Raw genomic sequence first — 18,352 nt, 5'->3', positions numbered from 1 at the left:
AAAAAAAAAAGCCTGCACTGACAACGGAAATTAGAAGGTAGTAGCCTAAATATTTGGGTGATGTAATATTTTAATAAAATGTCATTAATCAATATATTAAGATAACCCATGCTATTTAAATTACTAAAATAGCCTATAGACAATAATGAGCAATAATAATTCACCACACTGCACAGGTGTGGTGAATGACACAGCGATGACAAATTCAAGTGCACAGCTTCACCTAAATATTTATTAATTTGTTTTGTTATATCATTTATAATTTGAATAAGAGAACAACACCATTAAACTTTGGATAATCAAAAAAATGGTTTTATTCATTACATCATATAGATCGGATTTTTTTTTTCTTCAGGAAAGGGCCAGACTAGAATAGCAACACAGTAGCGAACAATAAACGATATGGCAAGACAAAAATTAAATAATTAAACCAAAGTTTGACCAATTAGAGTAACGTTAGGTTAAAACATGCTGCTGTGTATATCATATAAAATATGATATCTGGATCACTGTCAGATGAGCCGTCAGATTCTGAGTATGAAACTGATAACCGCTAAATCAGTGAGTGAAAGGCAAGAAAATGACAGCGTGAAAATACATGCATTATATAGGTGGGTAAATTTGACCCACTGGCGCTTATAGGTATAAATGCCCCGTTTTTTAAATCTGGTTTTATCTAAATAATTTTTAACAACATTGGATTGTAAATTACATAATTTTGGTAAAAGTCAATGACTGGGAGACTTGAATGTTTAATTTTAAATCTGTTATGTACATTTGAAAAAAAGCCTCGGGTAAAATTTACCCCGTGGCGGTTCTAGTGTTAATAGCTCACAGATACTAATGCTTTTAGTGTGTAAATGCACAAATACTATAGTACGGCATCTGTGGCATTTCTCGGAAGAGCTTTGAAATGTCTGGATTTTAAGTTCTCTCTTCCCATATAATTTTCACAGTCGATCCCTGACATTTTTGAGAAAAAAAAGTTATGACGCAGAGCCTCAAGGAAAGGTATGCATAAGCAGACAGCAGCCTCAGGATCAGTGGGTGGTTAAGAACTTGTTTCCATGCTGTTGTCGGTTTTTCCGCTTCACGCAAGGCTATAGTTGTTGAAGACGAGGCGCAGTGTGAGTTTGTACACAACTCTCGTTACGCCATAATATTTGAGGATGAAAGCACCGGTTAAACTGCGTTCAGTCACTTTCAGAGAGAGATAATGCACAAACGGGGCTATTTTCCACTGCCCTACCTTCAGCCATCTATCCTTCGTAAATGACTGGACCGAGATCATAATGGTTTATACAGCACTGAAGTGGGAATCTGAAGTGCACTGGCTCCATTTGGATGGGCAGGAACGCCAACTGCCTTTATCCGCTGTGTTCACACCTTGATTGACCCCATTGGTGTAAAAAAAAAAAAAGAATAAAGTTACATTAAATGGAAAGGGCTTGCTCGGCGCGGTGAGGGGCAATGGTGCAGAAAGTGCTTTATCCAAAGCCTCAAAACCATTCAGCTATTGGCAAATGAAGTCAGAGTCGCTCTCCAAGATTTGTGATTTTCCTCAGTCCCCCCTCTTGTTCGTTTTCTCTCTTTTGCCCTCCCTCCCCCATTTTTTTTCCTGCGCTCTCTCTCTGAGGTCTTATCGACTGCATGCAGCAGGCAAAAAAGTGAGATTTGCTTCTTTCCCCTCTTTACCAACATGCCGTAGGAAAGTGGCCCAGCGTGTAACAGTGGCTGTGTTGAATGGAAGTGGGTGTCCAAAAAAAGGCATTTTTTGCGTGGTTGAGTTACCTTGTTTCCCAGAATGCAAAGCAGAATTTGAATGACCATCAACAAAGGACCATTATAACCTAGTAGTGTAATAATGTCAAATTAATTTTGTTGACTTTAGTGGTGGAGTCACCTTATTTCCTTAAGTGCATTTTTAGAAAGCAAAACAATATTTGATGAAAATTTGATTACGAAACATTGTGACGTAGTTGTGAAGTAACGTTAAATTAATTTGTCTCCAGTATTTCAAATATTACTGTGCATTCTGGGAAATAAATTGACTTGACTAGTGAAGTCAACCAGCTCTTTTTTTTTTTTTTTTTTAAATGTTACTAAACAATTAGGTTAGTGTTCCTTTATCAGAGATTCTTTAAATACTGCTTTACATTCTGGGAAGAAATTCTGATAAAGCAACATTGCATTGATTCACCGTATTGCCCAGAATGCACAGCAATATTTAAAGAAAGACTGTCAAGGAAACATTATAACCTGGTTGTTGCCCAGAATGCACAGCAATATTTAAAGAAAGACTGTCAAGGAAACATTATAACCTGGTTGTTGCCCAGAATGCACAGCAATATTTAAAGAGAGACTGTCAAGGAAACATTATAACCTGGTTGCATAGTAACACCAAATGAATTTAGTTGACTACTATGGTTGAGTCATTACTAGCAACCTGTTTTGCAATTTGTTTGGTTGGATATATTAAACTAATTTTATTGTGTACAGTGGTTGAGCAGGACTTGACTTTTACTTTTTTTCCCCCAAGGAGCAGTGAAAAAAATGAGGAGTGCATTAAAATCCCTAATAAAGGGATACAACAAGACATTTACAAGCAAAATGATTTATAAAAAAATTAAAAAGTGTTATTAGAAACTTAATAGATTTTTAAAATATTTCTTTATATAATAAATGCAAGATACAATATATGTATGTATGTGTATATATGTGTGTGTATATATATGTGTGTGAGTGTATATATATGTACGTGTGTGTGTGTGTGTGTGTGTATATATATATATATATATATATATATGAAGCAAGAGCTTACATTGAATTCAATGCTAGATACTGTTTATTGTGTTACCAAAATATCAATGTTAACTTGAAAAAAAAATAATAAAAAAAATGTATTCATAATCTTTTAATTATAAACAAGTTTGAAATACACCAGGACTCTTATTTTGAAATGTATAGTTTAGTAGAAATGTCTAGTAGTTGAAAAGTCTTCTACCACTAAATGTCTACTATGCTTTGCTATTTACTATAAGGAGATAAACACTCTTAAAGCCATTTACAATATAAACACCATAAAGTAAACATAGTCATCAGCAGGCATAAGCAATTGGAATAAATGTGCACTATTCTTTGATTGTAAACTGCTCCTAAACGGCAAACCTCTAGAACGTACAACAGTGCCGCACTTTGAAATGTGCAGCGCTCATATTTATTTCATGAAATCACAGCCTTTTGAAGTTGAAGAAAAACCTCATATTAGGCTGTATTGCATTTCCTGCTTTTTCCTTGCATCTGATGTTTTCAAATCTTTATGCAATTTTAGGTATTTTGTACTTTTTAAAGACCTGCAGGGACTGCACACACATTCACACACTCCTAAATACATTTTACAATTCACACACTTCTATTTTTAGTAGCAAATGTGAGTGAAATGCTCACACTTTAGAGCCCTGTTGAGTCACCTTATTTCCCAGAATGCACAGCAATACTTGGAGAACTACTTCCAAAGAAACCTTAATTTAACAATTAAGCAATTTAACATTACTAAGCAACTAGGTTAGCTTAGTAATGTTAAATTAATTTAGTTGTCAATGATGGTTAAGCCATATTATTTTCCAGAATGCAAAGCAATTTTTGAAAAATCTGTGAAGAAAAATGATGAAGAAACATTGTGGCGTAGTTGTATAATAACATTAAAGGGATAGTTCACCCACTCACCCTCAAGCCATTCTAGGTGTGTATGATTTTCATCTTTCAGACAAATACAATCGGAGTTATATTAAAAAATGTCCTGACTCCTGGCTCTTCCAAGCTTTATAATGGCAGTGAATGGTGGTTGAGATTTTGAAGCCCAATAAAGTGCAACTATCCATCATAAAAAGTGCTCCACACGGCACCAGGGGGTTAATAAATGCTTCTGAAGCGAATCAATGCATTTGTGTAAGAAAAATATCCATATTTAAAACTTTATAAACCGTAATCTCTAGCTTCCTCTAACTGTCGTACACGCATTACGAGAGAGTGGTGTTCAAAATCTCAACCACCATTCACTGCAATTATAAAGCTTGGAAGAGCCAGGACTTTTTTTTATTATAACTCGATTGTATTTGTCTGAAAGAAGAAAGTCATATACACCTAGAATGGCTTGAGGATGAGTAAATCATCATGGGCTAATTTTCATTTTTTGGGTGAACTATCCCTTTAAGCAAATTTGATTGACTACAGTGGTTGAGTCACCTCAATTTAGAAATTTGCTGTGTATTTTAGGAAAGTCAACTAAATTTGTTTGACGTTACTAAATAAATAGGTCACAGTGTTCTTTTTTTTTTTTTTTTTAGGAGATAAATACTGCTGTGCATTCTGGGATGAATCTCTGATGAAGAAACATTGTAACATAACCATATTTTGTTGAGTCACTGTATTTCCCAGAATGCACTGCAATATTTAAAGAATGACTGTCAAGGAAACATTTCATCCTAGTTGCGTAGTAACACCAAATGAATTTGGTTGACTACTGAGGTTGAGTCACCTTATTTCCCAGAACGCACAGCAATATTTAAAGAACCTCAGTCTCAGAAAAATTATAATCTAGTTACATAGTAACGTCAGGCAAATTTGGTTGAATACAGTGTTTGGAACAAAATGTATCGCAAGGCTGTTCCTCCATTAATATTAATGTGAGGTGTCGTTTTTATATTCTGTGACCAGTGGCGGCTCGTGGGTTTTAAAATAGAGGAGGCACACTAATGTTAATTGTATTAGTCTGGGATCCCTGCCGATTATTATTATTATAAAGAAGGAGGCTAGCCTCCTCTACGAGGTTTCTTTTCTCAACACTCCTCAGCGCTGAAAGTGAACACTCGATGGTGATTGGCTCATTTTTTTTGCCATCGGAGGCACGAGAGCTCAGCGCTCCCTCGGCCTCCCCCTACCCTTCTATATCACCTAGCGGTTGTAATTACATCAGCAGATTTGGCACATTCGCGATAGAAAAGCGGCGCTTTCACGTTATGGTATTACAACTGTGAAATTACAAACAAAAAATACACATTCTGAGACATGAATTGAAAAGAATTGTGAATTTAATTGACATTAAATCGTCCTCCTCCCATTTTCACCTCAAAATTATGGGGAAGCTGTGCCTCCCCTGCCTCCCCCGACGAGCCACCACTGTCTGTGACTAAAGAAAGTCACATTAGATGCAATATTTGTATTCTCTCTATCAAACGCTGTATTCAGAACAAGAGAATAACCCAGCCACCTTGAAAGCTTTAGAGAGAAAATTCCTCTCTATTTGACTTGACTCCCTCACTTTGTTCAGCTCCTCTTGCTTTGTTCATATAAGCTGTACTAAGAGGGTTGCTCACTCACTGGCTTGAAGAATTGCCTTTTTGTTTATTCACTTTGGGCCCAGTGATTCGGGGGAAGGAGATGGAGATGAATGTTTTTGGTACATGCTTCATTATGATGCGAAAACAAAGGATTGCAAAGGGAAATATTAACACTGGGACCGCATCCATGGTGGCTTTGCCGGGCTGATAATTTAACGCTTGTGTCTCTCAAAAGAGGGGATTTGTTCCACGGTGTACAGTTGACATTGTTCGCATGCAGCAGATTTACACCCCACTGTCTTTCAGACTTATTCACATTTCATTTTGAGCTGGAGACTGATTTATATTACACTTCCAAGCTCCGTTTTCCATTTGTCCGTTTATATTAAATCTATGTTACTAATATTTCACCAGACGTTAACTGAGTCCTTGTATGGGAAGGTATAAAGTGAATACTGTTAATTTTGAATGAATATGGAGCTGTGGCCTAGCAGTTATAGCACGTGCTCAGCTGATGCATTCTTGGAAGTGAAGGGAAGTATCGTTCTATCCATCTGTCATTCTATCCATTATCTATCATTCTGTCATTCTATCCATCTATCTATCATGCTGTCTTTTGTTCTGTCATTTTATCTATTGTACGATAGATACTCTCGATCCACCTTATTTTTCCCATGTGAGTGTGCACGGTCATTGTAACTGAAATGTGTTGAGACTTCCAGTCTAATCCACTTCCATTCCTTTTTAGCTGCACAAAACTGATTGTTATGCTGCTTGATATTGCAAACTGGTGATTCTTATCATATTATTTTAATGTATTGATGAAATTATGAACAGACTGGTTTGTAACACAGATAGTTTTACTGTTTACAATAGACAGAATGATAGACAATAGATAGATAGGTGGCTAATGATTTGGAAGTCTCGCAATTTCACAGAAAAGAGCTTTCTTCTGCTTGTCTATCGTCCTATCTATTGTTTTGTCTGTCTGTTGTTCTGACTATCATTCTATCATTGCCTGTCTGTCTGTTCTGTCTATCGATGTATCTATCATTCTGTCTATTACTCTACTTATCATTCTGTCTGTCTTTTGTTCTCTCTGTCTGTGGTTTTGTCTGTCTATCATTCTGTCTATTGTTTTGTCTGCTTTCAATGTTCCCTCTATTTTTTTTTTTCTTGCTGAGCAAAACTTTTCTCTATTGGGTGGACATTTCGGCCACCTGAGAAAAAACATTCTTTATACCAGACCTGACAGTTAACACATAAAAAAGTGCTATTTATATTCGATCAAGAAATTCTATTTAAAAAATTGTTAAAACAAATCTCACACAGAACAGTTCAATTCTTTATAATAATATAATATAATATAGCTAATATGAAAAAAATGAAGCAGTTATTGCTCATGAATTCCCTTTTTGAAGTAAATTATTTTCAGTAAATATTTTCAAAAACACGTGAGCATGTGAATTTTTTTTATGTAGTAGAGTTTGCACACTACTACACTTGTGTGTAATTGTAAATGTCTCAGTTTTGTTACCGTTCTGTGTAGTGGTCGAGCGATATTGTTTTTTTGACTGCCGATTCCGATATCTTGGAAAGCAGGATGGCCGATATAAAGCCGATATAATTTTATTTATTTTAATTTAATTTGAAATCATTTGAAAATGGATTAAAAAATAAATGTGTTAAATAAACATACTTATACTTTAGATGACAAAGTATTTTTCACAAATAAATAAATATTTAATAAAAAAGGAAGTAAACACTGTAACCAACAGGGCACTCAGTATTCTGGGAAGTTTGTGTGCATTGGGAATCATATTTTTTCAAATAAAGCCAAGGTAGCACACAGTGGAAATGACCTGAATATGACAGTGGGCAAATGCATAAAGTGCAGCATAATTTAAAATCACGAGTTTAAAGTTTGTCGATCGCACGTATCCAGTCAAGCTGAACTCTCCTCCTGTCAGCATTCAATTCACACAGACCGACCGTCACGCAGAGAACACGCGATCATGCAGGATACAAATGCACACTTCACAAGATCTCACAGCTGGATCCGACTAAGTTTGCAAGGTTTGTGAAATTAAATGTTCATTAGTCATTCAAAGATTTGTTTAAATGATATAAATGCGTATTTGCTGAATGCTGACGGCAAACAAGAAAGTATTATAATGTAGTTCTGTGCTCTACACACTAGTTCTGTGCTCATCATCCGGTACTTCCACCACTTAATCAGGCCACTCTTCTTTAAAACATGAAGTTTTATTTCACATGTCATTACGTTTGCGTTGGCTCTCGTGTTGAGCAATTTTGTCCGCAGCCATTAAAGTATTCGATTTCTACAGTGACTCATTTGGCGCACATCATTCTCTTTCTATGAAACCTGTAAACTGCATTCACCTGTTCTAACTCTATAGTGACACAAACTCTATAGCGGTTTGCCCGAGCATTGCAATTATTTTGCATTTACAAGAATTCAATCAAATGGCTTTCCCCATCTGTCCTGTGCGTGGCACATTATTTCTTTGTGGCCCGCGCGCAGATGGGTCTGCGGTTCTGTCTATCGTTCTGTCTGTTTGTGGTTCTAACTATCCATCCTTATATCTGTCTGTCTGTCTATCTTTCATTCATTCTGTCAATCTATCGGTTGAACTATCTGTCTTTCATTCTCACTGCCTGTCTGTCATTCTGTCTGTTTGTCATTTCTCACTTCTGTCTGTCTGGCTGGCTGGATGTCTGTCTGCTGTTCTGTTTACCTCTCTACCTATCGTTCTGTCTGCCTATTGACTTAAGATGTTTTTCTCATTGAAAAAATTACTTTTGAGTTTTTTTGCATTTTAATTAATTTTAATTCTACTTCCTATCATTCAAATTCGAATTACAGATGCCTGCTGCTTGTTCGCTACCTCAATTCAAAGTCAATTCAAATTCAAGATGAATGGTGCACAGACTTGATTTACAGTCTAACATTCATTCTCAGATGGGCGGTATGGAAGCGGTTAACTAAATTTATGCCACAAGTATTCCATCAGGGCACAAGGGGGTGGTCCGCATTGTGTCAATCTCCGTGGCTGGCTCAGGGCAGACACAGGCTGTGAGGATTAATGGCGACCCAGTGCTAATTACTGTGCGATCATCATAAATAAACATTCTACATTGGGAGCCCCCCTCCCACCTATACACACACATACACACTTGCTATCTCACAAGCATTGAGGCTACAGATGAGATATCTTCTGTCTAATAGCAATAGGATCAACCCAGTGTGTCAGATGCCCCAGTATTTATATTTACCTCATTACAAGGAAGCGCCGTTTGCCAAAGGGATCAGAAGCTGGCAATAAAAGGCACACAGAGTGTTTGCAGTCAGGCTTTACTTGACGTGTGACACAGTCAGACCACGGGAGTGGGATAATGCAGGCAGTTGGCATGTCTGCTCACACTGCTGTTAACCCAGCAGGGGAGTTGGGATGGGTTCGGAAGGGGGGTATCTTCATGACAGACCCCTGAGAGGTGTGGCATATCCATCTCGCTTCTCCCGTTTCCCGTCGATGGCAGGTGCAGCTGAAGAAGTCTATCTCAGCAGTGCAGACGAGCCACCGCAGGAACGTTCTCCAGGCCACAAGTGGCGAACGCCTTTTATCATGGCAAACGTTGCGTTTTTTTCTCCCCTTCTTTTTGAAGGTGGCTCACATAATCGCCTAGCATCCATAAATTCTGCCAAAAACGGTGAGTTAGCACCACTGAAAGCGAAAGCTGTAAACAGCAGCATTCCGCTACCGTTTTGAATTAGCACTGGCGCTCCCTAATCCTGCTAAAGCTTCTCCACTCATGTCTGCGTCCTGCTCTTAGCTGCTTCGCACTCTCTAGACAAGATTTTTTTTATTGCCCTGCCATTTTAGTTTCCCCCCTGCTTCGCTCTTTCTCCCTTGTCACTAGTTGCAAAGCACTTTGAAGCACTTGAGCGTGGGTACGAGATAATAATCCTCCTGAAAACCTGGCAGCCGGGCTGACGTGCTGTCAACGGGAGCCCTTGTTCTAGAAATTCCCTAACCGGCTACGACAGGCTTCACCTGGACAGCGAGGAGAACAGCAGATCTCTAGCTCTCTCTGGCCTGGGGCACCAGCACTGGCAAATCTGAAATTAATTTACTTAAAAGTATTTAACATTTCAGTTTTTTTTTTTTTCTAAAGCACAATTATACTTTTTTTTTCGATTTACAATGCTGTGTTGGGTGTACGTTGATGTCAGGGGCAGCAGGGGTGTAATAGCTCGTTGACTCTGTAATGGTGAGAAGCAGGGAGGTGGAGCAGCATTACAATCAAGACGAGGGCTTTTTTTGCATTTGTTTTTGCTGTGTTGCATCTCTGTATGTTAATGCACAAAGTAGGTGCTAACTCGTTCAAGACACGTCTGATTATGTTGCGTCTGCTTATTCAGCCTTATCAAATTTTCATATTTATGTTTCTTGCTTGATTCGGTTCTTTAATTGCCCACAGGAAGTCTGGACATGGCTTTTAAGTTGTAAAAAATGCCTTTCTGACATAATAAATCAATATTTTGCTGTTCTAAGAGAAGACTATCTCCTACATATTTGCAGTTTGGCTAAAGTCAAACAGATTCTGGCATTGTTGACTGTTTTTATTGTTTGAAGTATTAAATTGTTTGTTACCCACAATCTTTTGCAATCAGTTGCACATACTCTTAAAAGCAGTTGCATTAGCTGTTCATTAAGACCTTACTTAAATTAGGAGATAAAGTTTATACAAGGCGCTTAGTAACTCTTAGTTCGTAATTTCTGTAGTTATACCATTTAAAGTTTGGGATTTGTAAGATTTTTCAATGTTTTTAATAGAAGGCTCTTATGATCAAAAATGCAGTAAAACAGTAAAGTATTACAATTTAACAACTATTTTCTATTTTAATATATTCTAAAGTGTAAAATTTAAATGTAAGCATGTTGTTGTTTTTTTCCTTCAGTGCCACGTGATCCTTCAGAAATAATGCTAATTTGGTGCTCAAGTAAGATTTCTGTATGATCAATGTTGAAAACAGATGTGCTGCTTAATATTTTTTATGTAAACCATGATAAATTCTAGATTCTTTGATGAATAGAAAGTTTAAAAGGGCAGCGTTTATTTGAAACTGAAATCTTTTGTAACTTTTGTCACTGTTGATCAAACTCCAACTCTTGTGTGATCAAACTCTTAATGCATCCTTGCTGAATAAAATGATTAATTTATGAAAATTCTTAGTGACCAAAAATAGTTATAAAATAGTTACGTTGTTTTAACCTGTTAGCATTCCACTGTACCGCTCGCTACATATCTTTGGATAGCTGAAATTCTTGTTATTCTAATGATGCAAACCATTTTAAGATACAATCAACACAGCAGGTACAATCAGTGTCTTTGTCAGACCACCAACAAGGCTTCATGCTGTGATCCCATTGTGTTTTCCAGCTAATAGCTCCCAGCTATAGTCATCTTCAGGCATCTGTTTACAAAAAAAAAAAAATGTAGGCAAATTTTTTTTTTTTTTTCAGTGTGTTCAAAGTTCTATTACTCACCAGTAAGAATATGATTCTGAGGTTTGTTCTGTTTAGGAACAAACCTCCGAGTGTCACCTTCAAAAGAGACCAAAACCATGCATATACTCCAAATGGTTCAAGAACAGCATGCGATTTACTTTGGGTATGACTTTTTTTTAAGGCAAATTTTACAGGAAGGCTAAGGGGTTAAAATATAAATAAAAACATGTTTTTCGTAGTGGGTTGTGTGCAAAATTCTCATATGTGTAAAGGATTGAAGTCTGTAAGTTAAAGGGGTGGTAAATCAGCTATTTTCGAAGGCTTGATTGTGTTTATGGGGTGCACTGTAACATATGCTCAGGCTTCGTTTAAAAAAAAAAGCATTATCTCACATTTTACCTTCATTCTACACCGCTGTTTCCGTTCTACTAAAAACGGTCTGTTGACTTCCTGGATCTATGAAGCCCCTCCCTCAGAAATATGCAATGGGCTCAGATTGGTTAGCTGGCCCAGTGTGTTGAGATTCGCTAACCGCCTAGTGCACATTGTCAGGAAACGTCATGCCCCTGACCATTACGGGCAGTTGCATGTATGGTTAACAATGGCGTCAATATTGCTTTATCAATTTGAGCCTGAATCAGACTCAGAGCATATTAGTGAAGAGGATCGAGCAGAACCTATGCAAGCACTGCTCTTACAGGACGTTTCAGAATGGTATGTTTTTTTTGTTGGTAGTTGTCTCATACTTTTTAGGTACGCTGTTATTTGTAAATGCCACTGCTGTTTTGTTAGCTTTTGATATATGGTTTTATCCTTATTAAAGCTATGTTACATAACAGCGATTCGACGGCATGGCAACAACACTCTACTACAACAACTCTTCCTCTTCTCTAAAGCAGCCCAACATAGCCTCACCCTTTGTTGCGTGTTCCCAGGGGCAGGGTTTATGTAAATTTCAGGGTTAGTGATGTCACAAACCCAGGAAGAAGCTAGTTGTAGTCCCTACCAGCAGTGTGTGGTAAGCCTTAAAAAGCAAATTTTGTAAAAGAAAATATTTCCCTTTGTATTGAACTTTGAACGCCGTAACTGAGTGTCTGGGACATGTGCACTAACCACATATGCCAGGGCTCTAAAATTGAATTTTGTTTTGATAGTACGCTAACACGGGTTACAGTCTAACATAATAGATGGTTAATGCTTTGGGTCCATTGATTCCCCAGTGCTGATCCCTGTCTGTCACAGGAAGTGCTCATCCTTGGGAGAAAGTCTTACAGCAAATGCTCCCTGCAGTGAAGCATAGCTGCCTGATACAGATTAAAATGCTGATTGGATTAGAATGCAGCAGTTGTGACAGAAAGGCGAGGGTGTCACTGATGGGCAGTGCCAGGCAAAGTGGAGAATGACAAAGCAGGTGTGTGATTATAACGAGTAAATCCCTTCCTGCTGCGATGCTACAGGAAGGGCCACACGGCGCTAATGTATGCGAGGATGCAAAAGGTTTTTCATTTCAGTAACCCTTATCTTTCCTCTCCGTGCTCTCATTTAGAGTCACTTGTTCATTTCTAGCATAAATCCATCTGGTGTCAACTGCTGAATAGCAGCTGTGATGATGGTCAGATATCATTATCTTGCAATGAAGACTTGAAAAATGTCATAAAGGCTTTGAAAGTATTCAAAGGCCCCATGTAAATCTCAACAGTTGCTTCAGATCTGTATGCAAGTGTTTTTCATTTACAGAATTAGGGTCCTAAGCTCACTGGCCCCGGCAGGAGAGCGCTTGTTATTGAGGATTAGTTTTGTTTTACAGCATCAAGTGTTTCCCGCTGGCATGAAAATGACCCTGAATTGAAGATTTGTCAGGGATTGCTCCATGAAAGGATAAAGGGATTCAGGAAATGTATTTGGGTCAGTGTGTCGTAATCCTGCTAGACTGTGTCATACTACTAACAGTTTTCCCTCTTTATTTTGCATATGATAATGGGTCCGCCCACATGCTATTTAACATTTTCTATAGCTTCAAGATGCACGTAGAATGAGGTTCAGTCCTTTGATGATGCTGGTGATAGAGAAATTTTATGAATACATTATCGCATAACCGCCCACATCCACATGTCAACAGTGCCTATTCAATGTCCAAAAATGTTGGCCCGCCCATATTGAGGTGGTGGCTTGACAAACAACATTTTCTTTCTGGTGGTGTTATATTTCCTGTTGAAACGGGAAGTCTGGGTGGGACAGTTTTTATTCTTAAAAATAGCCAATAGGATTAAAGGGATAGTTCACCCAAAAATGAAAATTTGCTGTTAATTTACTCACCCTCAGGCCATCCAAGATGTAGGTGACTTTTTTTCATGAATGGAACAGTAAAGAAGATTTTTAGCTGAAACCGCGGTCCTTCATGATTCATATGATGCAAGTCAGCAGCTGCATGCTTTTGAGAATTAAAAAAGCGTTTCAAGGAACACAAAGTTAATACCTGTTGCTCCTGACGATGTATTGAGGTCTTATGAAGCAAAACAATCGGTCTGAAACTGAACATTATTTACAAATGTATTATTGCCTGTAAGTTATATCAAAGCCATGAAAGCCAAATCAAGCTACTTGCTAGTTAGTTGCAGGTGAGTGGCTTTCTCATTCTAGAAAGCATTTGATTTGGACAAAAGTTTCTAATGTGCTGGAAGAGTCATGTAAAAGAATGTAAAATTCATTTCTGTAAGCCTCATATGTGAAAATGCTGTTTATGTAGAGTTGAATGGTTCTTTTTGTTGCTGTGCTGCTGTTCCTTCAAGACAACAAATCAGAGAGAGAATGATAAATAAATGACTAAATGACTTTTGGTACAAAAAATGTCTTAACATAAGCCAACATCATGAAGAAAAAAACAAAAACAGATGACTTCTTTAAAACATGTTTGGCTTCTTGCAGGTATTGTAAATGGTGTTGTATGTCCATTGCATCACAATCTGAGACAACTGGCCCCCACATTTTCTCTATAATACTGGTGCTTAACGCCTCATTAAAACCTTTAACTTTTTAATAGTAGTTGTCTTCACGAGCGATTTTTCTCTATAATACTGGTGCTTAACGCCTCATTAAAACCTTTAACTTTTTAATAGTAGTTGTCTTCACGAGCGATTTAACTGAAACTGCAAAAAAAAAAAAAAAGCAGCTAATTCTCATCAGTAAATCAGTGGAAAATGAATAGAAATTCATGATTCTCTATTATGATTGTCTAAGGTATGCGTTTTAAAAGGAAAACTCACTAGTGTAAACAGCCTAAAATATGTGGAAACTGAAAACTATTTGAACTTTTACAATTATTATTAAAATGATTTGCACTGATTTATTGTGATTTATTGGTTCCTTTGTGCTTTTTTTGTTATAGAGCACTGAGATCTTGATAAGTGCAACTATCAAACATGAAAAGATAGGATAAATTGATGCAACTTTTCAAAAGTGCCTTAATTGTCTTCTCATGATGCATTTTCCCTCTCTATGGCATTTTAAAAATATTTACACTCCAAAAGTTTGGAATCACTGTGAAATCTTTATATTTTTGAAAGAAATTGATGCTTTTATACATCAAAGATTACAAAATAAGATTGACAATAATTGTAAAAAAAGTCTATATTCTATTCTATTCTATTCTATCCTATCATCTCTATGGTCATTGTATAATCCTCTACTTGCATTCTAGCAGTCTGTTTATTGCGTTATGCAGGTGAAAGTTCATTTCATAATCAGTATTTTTATTGTTTGTGTTTCAGAATGAGGAACGCTTCAAGACGTCTGCTGAACAGTTCCACACCGCTGCAACCAGGAGCGAAGCCAATATAAAGTAAGAGATTAAGAAATTGTGACGTAATTATAATACAAACATTTTTAAGATTAAAATGAGTGCTAGCAACATCTACTTATGTTCAGGCAGGATTTAGCATTGAAGAAGTACAAGCAAAAGTTTCTTGCAAGTGTTTTTTTTTTTTTTTAAATGATTAGCTAGAAAAATTGGTCACCCGAATTTGAAGACCTGAAAGAGACTTCTTTAGTAAAAAGTGAACTGATGAAAAAAAAGTTGATGCAAACAGTTACTAAACAAACACGGCTGAAAATAAAAGTGGTTATTTTGTTCCAGTTGATCACAGCCTCATAATAACCGTGACTTTCTTGAATAGAGATTATATTTTTTTTAGTGCCTTGAAGATGTTTCATTAAATTAATGATGATGTTGGCAGCAAGGTAAGCCTTTCTGCGGTCTTATAGTTTACTCCATGAAATAGTCTATAATTGATGATAGGGTCAAAAGCACGGTACCATCTTAGCCTTGCTCCGTTGCTTTCAAATGAAGATGGCCTGGTTTCTATGGAGATAGGTCATTTCTATCTTTTCTCTGAAGCTGGGCGTGGAACTGGTGAGGTTAAATTGTATTTGAGATTCATTAAAGCCAGTTTCTTTTCTCCTATGCTGGAGACAGGCATTTTGTTCTCTCGGGGTTCGAATGAATCTCCAGCTGCTGTAATTAATGCAGATTGTTTGTAGCTCGCCACGACCCCACCACCGCCCAGAGCTGCTCGCCATTCACTGAGGATGAGGATCTTTCACAATTTTTTAAATCGCTTCTCTCTCCTTCCCCCTTTCTTTCCGTCTCCACCACAGTCTTTCTGTCCACTCTTTCTATCTGTAGCTCAAAAAGTGCCTGTTCACATTTCAGCTGTCTGGTTTCTGGATGTATTTTTCTCAAAAATATTCTCCTTAGGCATTTTAGTACATTCATTGAATTATTCAATATCACGTAGTGATGCACCAAAATGCAAATATTGAATGCACTGGTTTGAAAACTGAACATTTTAAACCGATTTGTTTCCAATATTTATACACATTTTAAATATAAACTACAGTTCAAAAGTTTGGAGTTGGTAAGATTTAAAAAAAAGAAATTAATACTATTATTTAGCAAGGATGCATTAAATTGATCATTTAACAACAGTGAAGAGTTCTACAATGTTGACACATTTTTATGTGTCCAATTTTATTTGATTTCAAATAAGTAATGTTCTTTTGAACTTTCTATTCATCAAAGAATCCTGAGAAAAAAACATTACATTTTCCTTAAAAATATTGAGCAGCACAACTGTTTTCAGTATTGATAATAATAAGATATGTTTCTTTAGCAGAAAATTAGCATATTAGAATTATTTCTGATAGGGGTGCTCCGATTGATCGGCTACCGATCACTATTGGCCGATAATCGCTTTGGGATGATTGATCGGCGGACTCTAAAAAGGCCGATCTCAAGCTGATAACGCGCCTGCCGTGAGAGGTTTGGCACGACATGCAGCAGCACCGTCTCTGTCTGGCACGGGTGAAATAATTATAATGCTGAAGGTGAGGTACTCGCCTTCATATTTCTTCATTAAATAACTTATAAAGTAATTTGAAAACCTTGTGTGAGACGTAATTTCACAAACAGCCTGAGTGAATCACCGCGCACGCTGTCTCTTTCTCTCTCAAAATGCGCAAATGGCTTCAAATCACCACATCGTGTCTGTCTATAAGTGAACTGCACGCTGCACAGTTTACACAGGAATTGTCACTTGCACAATCGAGGCAGTGTCACATCGTCACTAAAGTTTATAAATTGCATTACTTTTTAATTCTTGCCAGTGTTTAACTATTCAGCGCTGGCATGCTCTCCTGGTGCACACTCGCAGCGCACACACATAATGCCAGGTTCACATTACTCCGTTTGCAGTGCGTACGTGGTGCGTATTTTTTTCCGTGCTCATGTTAACGGATTAAAGCGTTCACTGAACACAGCTGCGGTCCGGCAGTGCGTCCAGTAGCGGTGCGTCTGCAGCAGTGCAGAGATCGTTTCCACACCGAGTCTACTGCTGCGCTGCAAGCAAAGAATTAAAGTAACAGCGCATTGTTTGCAGCCATAAATGCATATAATTAAAGTCTACTGTGTTTCACAGTCAGCACATGGCTTTTTGGCTAGGTTTAAATGGAAAGAGCACTTTTAGATAAACAAGGCAATAATAGATGGCACTGGTGGAGGTAGGAAAACAAAGTTTGAACCGCAGGATTGCTTGTAATAAAGATTTCAATGCAAAGGGAAAGGCAGTAGAGCTGACTATTTCTGTCAATGGTTTGTGATAATGTAAGAAAAGTAGTTTAATTGTTTTGCCACTCGCTTGAGCAACTTAATATATAAATCTAGAAGTAAATGCAAAAGTAAAAAGCATTGAATAATGTGTTGCTTATATTTATTGTGTTTAAACATGTCTGTGAAAGATTTTATTACTGTACTGCGTAAAAACATTATTGCAATTCTGAAAAAGCATTTTCAGTGACAGTGTTTGGATTTGAAATCAAACTAATGGATAAATGTTGTGTTTGTGGTAAACAGCCACAGATCTCCTGTGTGAATCCTGTGTGAAAGCACAGTCCGTCCTGTTTCCCCTCTCACAAGAGTCTCCTAAGAGGGGAATTCCCCCCATTTTCAAAAATGAAATTCAGGCCCTGAATAAATGTCTAAAAATCCTGATTGGAGTATCACTATAAATAGTTATAAATTATAAAAAGAAGGCTTTAAAAAGATCGGTATCGGCAGATACTGTTTTCGGTGATTGGTGATCGGCCTCAAAAATCCTGATCGGAGCACCCCTAATTTCTGAAGGATCATGTGACACTGAAGACTGGAGTAATGATGCTGAAAATTCAGCTTTGCATCACTGGAATAAATTGCATAATAAAATATATTAAAATAGAAAACAGTTATTTTAAATTTTAATAATATTTTACAATATTGTTGATCAAATAAATGCAGCCTTGATGAGCATAAGAGACGTCTTTCAAAAACTGACCCCAAACTTTTAAACATAGTGCACAATCTATCGTATATTTTTTAAATTATAAATATTATTAATAATATTTTTCTTTTTTCAGGTGGTTTTACTACCATAACATCCATGCTCCAAAAAACATAAAATATTGGACTTAAAGTAGACATAACACACACAGTGCCCATAAAAGGAATTCTGCCCTTTATGATGTCATACAGGGCCATATTCTTAAAAAAAAAACTTTCCGAAACTTGTACGAACCTGAAGGAGTGTATTTGGCACAGAAATACTCTGTCATACGTCCAGCTCGTTTATTGAAACTTTTCATTACATTTACATGTTCAAATTTTCTGCCAAGAATTTTGGCTGAAATTTTTTTTATATCTGAAATTTCTGTACATCCCTGTTATTGTCTTAGTTTAATAGTCCTTCATTGTTTTGTCATTTTCTAGAGAGCACATTTAGTAAAAAAGATGGTTAGCAGGTGAAGGGTTAGCCAGCAGATTTAACTAGAATCCAGCAATGTTTCCATGATAACAGCAGTGTTTGATTGGTGGATGACTTCAGAGAATCCACACACACACACACACACACACACACACACACATATATGAAGAGTTCATTTGCAAAAACCGAT

The 18,352-nt window shown here is 37.1% G+C and overlaps 1 protein-coding gene across 1 annotated transcript in view; it reads left to right on the top strand.

The window, feature by feature from the left end:
* LOC107697961 (MICOS complex subunit mic25a) overlaps nucleotides 1-18,352 on the top strand; it is a 73,096-nt gene that overhangs the window by 19,971 nt on the left and 34,773 nt on the right. The window contains exon 7 of the mRNA XM_016498857.1: nucleotides 14,641-14,711. Within this exon, the coding sequence (XP_016354343.1) occupies nucleotides 14,641-14,711 (71 nt within the window). The remainder of the gene's footprint in view (nucleotides 1-14,640; nucleotides 14,712-18,352) is intronic.

The sequence above is a fragment of the Sinocyclocheilus anshuiensis genome, unplaced genomic scaffold, assembly GCF_001515605.1.
Source record: "Sinocyclocheilus anshuiensis isolate Anshui unplaced genomic scaffold, SAMN03320099.WGS_v1.1 scaffold78, whole genome shotgun sequence".
NCBI lineage: Eukaryota > Metazoa > Chordata > Actinopteri > Cypriniformes > Cyprinidae > Sinocyclocheilus > Sinocyclocheilus anshuiensis.
This window is presented reverse-complemented; position numbering and strand designations above follow the sequence as displayed.